Source organism: Egretta garzetta, unplaced genomic scaffold (genome assembly GCF_000687185.1).
Source record: "Egretta garzetta isolate BGI_Z169 unplaced genomic scaffold, ASM68718v1 scaffold278, whole genome shotgun sequence".
In the NCBI taxonomy this organism is placed as follows: Eukaryota; Metazoa; Chordata; class Aves; order Pelecaniformes; family Ardeidae; genus Egretta; species Egretta garzetta.
The window spans coordinates 691,190-698,807 of NW_009260608.1; the positions used below are offsets into that span (position 1 = coordinate 691,190).

The following is a 7,618-nucleotide window of genomic DNA, read 5'->3' on the forward strand; positions in this document are numbered from 1 at the left end:
GGAAGTGGGCCAGTTGGCCTGCTGGGCTGTGACGCGTGCCTATGTCTGGGGCTTCACCAGGCTCCTGGCAAGCTGTGCTGGCATCCACTTTTGAGTGAGGTGATCCTCCGGCCAAACACACAGTGCCCCTTTTTTGCTCAGTGCTTGCCTGCCTTGTTGAGGTTATTCATTGCCTTAAATTTGATAGACAGTTGGTCTTCTTGATGAGGCAATGAACCTCATCTGAGGTTTCTTCATGGAGAAGTGAGTGAAGTCACCAGGCTCCTGGCAAGCTGTGCTGGCATCCACTTTTGAGTGAGGTGATCCTCCGGCCAAACACACAGTGCCCCTTTTTTGCTCAGTGCTTGCCTGCCTTGTTGAGGTTATTCATTGCCTTAAATTTGATAGACAGTTGGTCTTCTTGATGAGGCAATGAACCTCATCTGAGGTTTCTTCATGGAGAAGTGAGTGAAGCTTGTTTGCCACTAAGGGTGCATATTTTCCATCTGCATAAAAGCGTGAGTACGGTGTGGTCTTTTGTTGAAGTTTTCTCTTTCGTTCCTAGTGTTTGGAGTGATGGTGCGATCAGAATAGCTGGTTACTGAGTGTGCCGTTAGGTGCTCTGAGACTGGCCTAAGCAGCAGTCCCTGCTGGCAGAACTGGTGTCCACCTTACTCGTGCAGCGTAGGCCATTGCATGAAATTAAGTGTGGACAATGTTGAGTCCATTACCTACCAGAGCTGTGTTAATCTGCTGTTGCTGTTGGCAGTGGGTAGGTCACAGTGCTGGAGCATTCCCAAGGCTGTTCTGAGGATTTCTTGTTTCTGTTGGTCATGACACAACTAAAGTCACAGTGTTTCTGATACAAAGAGAGTTCTATAGGCAGCAACCTATAGTTCTATCAGGCAAGCAACCTGTGGTCTTCCTGTAACTAGCTCCTGCTGTCTGTAACTTGCTTTGCAACACCTTGCATCCTTCAGAAGTGCTTCTGGAGTGCCTTGTACCAAGGTCTTTCACTGAAATCAGGAGGAGAAATTACTGGCTAGCTGCTCAGTTATTCATGTTTTTGTCTGTTCAAAGAAAGTCTGAGAGCATGACTCCAGCAAGCCTTGCTTTAGGGTTGGCTGAGATGGTTGCTTTAAGGTTTTGTGTTATTCAGGTTAGGATTGCTGCTGGTGCACTTACAGTAACTTGTTAAATGCGGAATACTAGTTTGTGGAATAGCTTAGACAGCCGTTGTGTCTTGTAGCTGCAGTTAAAACCCTGCCCAGTGTCAAGACAGTTTGAGGGCACCTCCAGAGTGCTGCAGGATGGAAAACCAGTGACTTCAGAGATGGTTATCGGGGCTTCAGAGGTAGAAAAAGAATTAGGAGTATTTTTTCTATGAAGTTTAGCACTTCTTGGTGTATCTCCTCTGTTGCTGGCAGGTGAAGAAGTGACTGGCTTACTGAGAGAGGCTCACACAAACCAAAAGCTGTAGTGTGGATGCATCTGAATAAATGTACCTTTACTGTGCCATTTCTTCCCCTTTATAATAATTGATGCATCAATAGGCTAAAGAACTGTCCTGTTGTTTTGGGACAGACCTAATGGTTTTAATCTGTAGTTCAAACAGTGTAATTTCTGTTACACTGTAGGAAAGCGCTGAATACTGGCTGTGTCCTGCATCTTTTATGCACCCACATTTACTCATGCATGTGCAAGTTTAAAAACAAGCAAGCAAAACCCCCTAAACCCCTTGAATGTATTCTCTTTGACAGTGAGAAAACAGAACTGAAAGCTGTGGAACAGTTAAGTGGTGTGATACTGTCGTGGCCTGTTTCTGCAGTATTTATCCAGTTATTATGTCACTAGGAAGCCCTCATGTATTATTTGGGGTTGCATAGCTTTTGTACCCTGCTGTTGATTTACCATATTGAAGAAACAGTTTTCTTCCAGTCTAAGAATTAAAAGTATCAAAGTCTTAGAAGTCTCAACCAAGCTTTCAGTGTAACAAATTATCTGGCTGAGTGGGATAATAGAGTGGATTAAGTCTCCATAACAAGTCTCCACGAGAGAGTAGAGGTACAATTGACTGCTAAACTTAGATTAAATGCTGTAGCAGCTGTTGAGATTCAACATAGTTATTCATATGTTAGCATTTCCTTTGTTAATCTTTTTTCCTTATTTGAAACCATCTCAATTTTTTTGTGGTTATTAATGTGAGTAACGGAGTCCAACCTAGTGTTTACTTTCCAAATGTGTCTGGTTTGTTACTTTGAACTAAAACAAACCAAAATAATTTTAAGTTTGTGCTGGTAGGAAAACTTCTCTCTCACATAATGTGTTGCAGATCACTTGACAGAAGTTGTGTTAAATGATCTTTCATTTTTTAAATATTTGCAAAATGTTTAGATTTGCAAAGTGCTATTTTGTTCTGGATAAACATAGAACAATCTGAGTACTGGAATAATGTAACCTCTCCAGCAAGAATACACCAAAAAAACATGTAATGGGCTATCCGTGCCTCTTTTGGAGATGCATAAGGAAAATCGTAGCTCTACAATGGTCAACTCTGTTTCTTCTCATGGGATGTGTTTAGTGTTTTGCTCTGTGTTTACAGCAAATGTAGCTTTGCTTTGTTTTACCTCCTGTGCTTCATATCTGAGACAAGGACTGATGTTAAGATGGCCTAGTGTTAAAATGAGTGTTTTTTCAGTGTTCCTGGCAGTAACCTTTAACTTGAGCAGAAATAGCTGTTGACTATATGATGAAAAAGGCTAGATGTTATTTATTTAATTTGGCTTTCAACAGTGCTAATGTTGTTTTATGTTTGTCATGTTGAAAAAGTTAATCACAAGATTCTTTCCCAGTTCCCACTTTTTAACTTCTCTGTTGTACATCTGCTTCATAGATCTTCTGGATCTGGGGGTTTGATGCAGATGAAGTTTGAACCTTCAGTTTTACTTTTTAATCAAAAGCTTGTCACCTCGTGTACTTGTAAACTTACCACTGCACACAATACTTTAGTCCCAAAATGGTATTTTTTTGAAATTTAGTCTGGAAAAACAAAGAGGGGAAAAAAAAAAGTTAAACTAAGCAGATGAAAAATCGTATTTCATGTGAAATGAGTAAATATGTTCAAGGTGGTGTAGAACATGAGGAGAAGTGAAGGATAGGAAATCTTAGCATTTGGCTTCAGTCAGCCACTTTGCTAATTGCTGAGTGAACTCCTTACATGGTTGGCATTTAATGATTTGAGAATTAATTACAATCAGCTTTCCCTAGCAGCTTGATCAATACTAGTTAGTCATTGAAGAGTATAGGAGAGACTTTGTTCTTTTCTCTTGAACTAAAGTATCTTACTTTCACATAATATGCCCATATTTCCTGAATCCTAATTTTGTAAAATATTAGTATTTCTGCCAAGGTTATCGCAATGATTGTACTAAATAGCTCTTTTTATTAGTTTGCAGGCTGAAATCATCGATCAGCTTTCTTACTCGACCAGATCGACCGAATCTTGCTTACCATAAACTAAAAGGCAGGAATCCAGGGGTTATTTTCCTTCCAGGCTTTAATTCAAATATGAATGGTCGGAAAGCAACTGCCCTTGAAGATTTCTGCAGCTCTCTAGGTCATGCCTTCGTCAGGTACATAGCGAGCGTCGTTCTAGAGAAGATGAAACAAGTATCATGGGTTGTGGGAAGGGGTTTTAACAAAAATATGTAAACTTCAGCATTTGGTTTGGAATGCATGCTGTGCTGTACACAAGCTAAGAAGTGTCTGCCTTCGATTTCAAATGTAGGCTTTTTGCCTGTAAAGAGACTGAGATAAATCAGGAGAATGTATTCTGAAAGTAATTCAGAAAATTCTTTGATAAATTTCTGTAGTCTAGCTGATGCTATGTGTTACATTAAGGTTATAGGCACAACAATGAAAAAGGAAAGAAAACCTTAGAAATTTTAGGTTTAGGACCCGGAATTCTAATTTCTGTAAATTATCACTAAAAGTGTGCTTCTTAACTGCCAAAGCTTATGAAGCTATTCAGTGCCGTTTGTGGGTTTAGAGGAACACGCACGTGCTTGGTGATACTGTCTTTTGGTAGACTAGGCTGAATGCTGAGTTTCGCAAGTCTTTGTAGTTGGGAATAGCGTTTGAAAGAGAGTTTGTACATTTTAAAAATACCTTTAAAATTGAAGTATGTTGCATTTTGGCTGTAAGGGAAGTTCTTTGTCTGGGAAATACCCTGGTAAATTTGGGTATTTTATATCAAATGGTAAGAAAACGCTGCATCACTTAATTGTACTGTTGTGTTTAAACTTTTTTTCATGTGATTTCTGGTCCTAGTGATATGCAGGACCAAGTAAGAAAATACCCTGCTTAATTTGATTGAACGGTACTGTTCAGTTAGCTTCTGTGTTGCTGTAGACAGCACTATGAGTTTCATCTTGGTGGTTATTTTTTCAGATTTGATTATACAGGATGTGGAAGTTCAGATGGTAACTTTAAGGACTGTACAATTGGGAAGTGGAGAAAAGATGTTCTGTCTATACTGGATGAACTTACAGATGGACCACAGGTTATATTTTATTTTTAAATACAGAATGCTTTTTATCCTCAGGGCAGAACATTGATCAAAAATACGCCATTATAGCTCTGGTCAACAGTAGCTTTTATTTAACAGCTTACACCTGCTCGCTTTCAAGCTGAATCATTTGAGAGGTCATATGTGTAGGACCTCTTCTGCAAGCAGGTACATCACAAAATCATGGCACCGTGGTTTGGCGGGACCTCCTGGAGGTTGTTCATTAGAGCCTCCTGCTCAGAGCAGGGCTGTTTTCTCAGGGAGTCTGAGAAAGCCTCATGAGGGAGATTCTACCTGACAGGGAGCAGGGAACTGTTCCAGTGTGGCGCAGCCCTCTTTGTGAAAAAGTGTGTCACTGTCCCAGTGCTGATGCATTAATTAAAGGATTTGCAAGAATGTTACAAGTTAATACACTCTATATGATGAAGTAGCTTAAAAAAGTAATAGAAGCAGCTTTTGACTTTTTCAGCTACTTTAGAAATGACTGTGAGAAACTTGAAATCTCCTGCAACCTGGAAATATTTAGTATAGTGTTTAAAAAATACTGTATTACGAATTGCTTTTGTTGATCTCTTTCACTGCACTGAGCCTTTACCATGTGCGTTTATGTTAGGAAGGAAACATGAAGTATGCATGTGATACTGAATTATTTCAACTCTCATTTTGTTTACAGTGTTTCAGTCTCAGACAGCAATAACCGGCCATGCCAAACAAAAAGAATAATAAAATACCAGGTCCTGTGGTGCTTACTCAGGCAAAATTTCCACTGGAGGTGACAGCAGTTCTGCCTGGGTAAGGACAGCAGGATTATGCCCAAGGTTTAAGTAGTTAAACAAAATTAAAACTGATGCTTTGTAAAAGAAAAAAAAAGCTGTTTCCAGTAAAATAATATCTTATTTTTTCTCTTTTAAGATTCTGGTGGGCTCCAGCTTGGGTGGATGGCTGATGCTTCATGCTGCAATAGCACGCCCAGATAAAGTAGCTGCTCTAGTTGGAGTAGCTGTAGCAGCAGACCATCTTGTAACAACTTTTAGGCAGCTTCCCATTGAGGTAAATGCTGGTGGTTGGCTTTTGTGCAATCTAAAAAAAAAAAACAAACAAAAAACCAAAAACTATCAAGCATTTAAGACATTTTCCTATTCAAACTGTACTTTTCCTGCAAGTGTTCTGATAATTTTTCTGTGTTTGTGGTGGAGGTAAGCTGAAAATTTACATTAATCTAAAAGTCTGCAAAACACTGTGCTACTAGTATGAACGCTACCTAGAATGTGTTTGTATTATAACCGTGGCATACAGGACGTGAAGTCAGATGCCTGCTGTGCAGCAGTCCATTAGATTTCAGTGTTGAATATCTTATATTTGCATTCAGATTGGATCCTTGTGCTTTCAAGGATGCAGAAGTAGCTGCTAAAGCAATTGAGATTACATTGGATGAGATGAATCTAGCACAGGTTGTGTGCGTAGGAGGGGTTTTCTTCAGATTAGTGTGCTTGTGAAGACTGTAAGATTTAGGTGGTAGGAAGTCTCTGAGTTGCTTCCTTGGCGATGATGATGTCCAGTCTTCAGGAAAGAAAATCAGGTATTATAATGTGACAAATAAGGGTGGTAATAAATAGCTCATGCTTTGGAATAATTAAAATATTTCCTGATTTTTTTTTTTTATTTTTTTTTTTTTTTTTTGGTAAGGCACTGTGTAGTGTCAGTTTTGCTACTTACAACAAAGGTAAGTATCTGGAAGTACAGCATTTAGGCACAGCTATTGTGGCAAAGACTGAAAAGACTGACCACTGGAAAATTCCTTTTTCCTAGGATTCTCTGTGTTTGTGGTTCAGTGAACTGATTGAAGCCAGAGACACTTACTGTTTATTGTGGCTATACATCTTTTTCTTTCTGATAGATTATGTCTGAGAAACGTTAATTTCATTGGCAAATCCTAACTAGATTAATTTGCAGGAGAGACGTGCAGAGTAGCTTTTGTGACATGGTAGGGGTTTTGTCTTCTCAGATGCTGGAAGGCAAACAGGAATATACCTTCCCAGCTAATAAAAATGGACAAAGTGGAATTTTATGCCTGAGGAAGTTTTACTGCATTTAGAACAGAAATGGGTTAAGGCACTCTAAAGAACTTGAAACATCTGTCTTGTCTATTCTCTGCTCTCTTTTTATTTATAGGCACAAAAAGAAATAGAAGAAAAAGGTGAATGGAAGTTTCCAACAAAGCATAATGAGGAAGGTTATTACTCTGTGACGTATGACTTTATCAGAGAGGCAGAAAATCACTGTGTGCTAAATAGTCCTATTCCTATAACATGTCCCATACGGCTCATTCATGGCATGAAGGATGGTGATGTCCCTTGGCAGATCTCTATGCAAGTTGCTGATCGTGTTTTGAGCAAAGATGTGGATGTTATCCTCCGCAAAATTGGCCAACATCGGATGAGTGAGAAGGAGGATACAAAACTTCTTGTGAATACCGTTGATGATTTAATTGACAAGCTGGCAACATAAGCTGCAGAGTAGCTATATGTGCATGAACTCTACACCTGACTCTTCTCCCTGAGTAGCAGAAACCCTCTTCTTAACAAGATGATGCCAGGCCTGTGACTGTCACAGTAGTAACTGAGCTTTATCTGCTGTTTCCTTACCTCTGTTTCGTAAATACAGGTATTTTATTAATGCTGCGTTTGCAAAGACAGTCCAAAATGTAGAGGATTGGTGCTGTTGTGTCCAGAACCTCTCCTTCACCACTTAAACTTTTTTCACAAGCTTCCTACACTTTTGTACTGAAATGTTGATTCATTTTTGTTACTGTTGGCCTGTACAGTGAAACTTTTAATTTTCCATGTCTTTGACACCATTTCAGTTTTGTCCTTTTGCTGTAACATTCTTGTCTCTTATGTCTGACACCATCTATGCAAGGCAAAATCAGCTTAAGTGTTTACTAAATTTACTGTTATTAGAAATAGTGAATAACATGAAGCATAATAAACAGATTTCAGATACATTATTATATTGTTCTTACGTACTGTTAAAATTGAAAAGTGGAAGGCACACCCTGATGGTGTGCTTGGG

The 7,618-nt window shown here is 39.2% G+C and overlaps 1 protein-coding gene across 1 annotated transcript; it reads left to right on the plus strand.

Moving 5' to 3' along the window:
• The first annotated feature begins 267 nt into the window (after positions 1-267).
• Positions 268-7,062, plus strand: ABHD10 (abhydrolase domain containing 10, depalmitoylase). Its single transcript, XM_035900376.1, has 4 exons — positions 268-3,611; positions 4,429-4,540; positions 5,459-5,596; positions 6,719-7,062. The coding sequence occupies exons 1-4, from the start codon at positions 3,547-3,549 to the stop codon at positions 7,052-7,054; spliced, it is 651 nt and encodes a 216-aa protein (XP_035756269.1). The 5' UTR covers positions 268-3,546; the 3' UTR covers positions 7,055-7,062.
• The last annotated feature ends 556 nt before the right edge of the window (positions 7,063-7,618 follow it).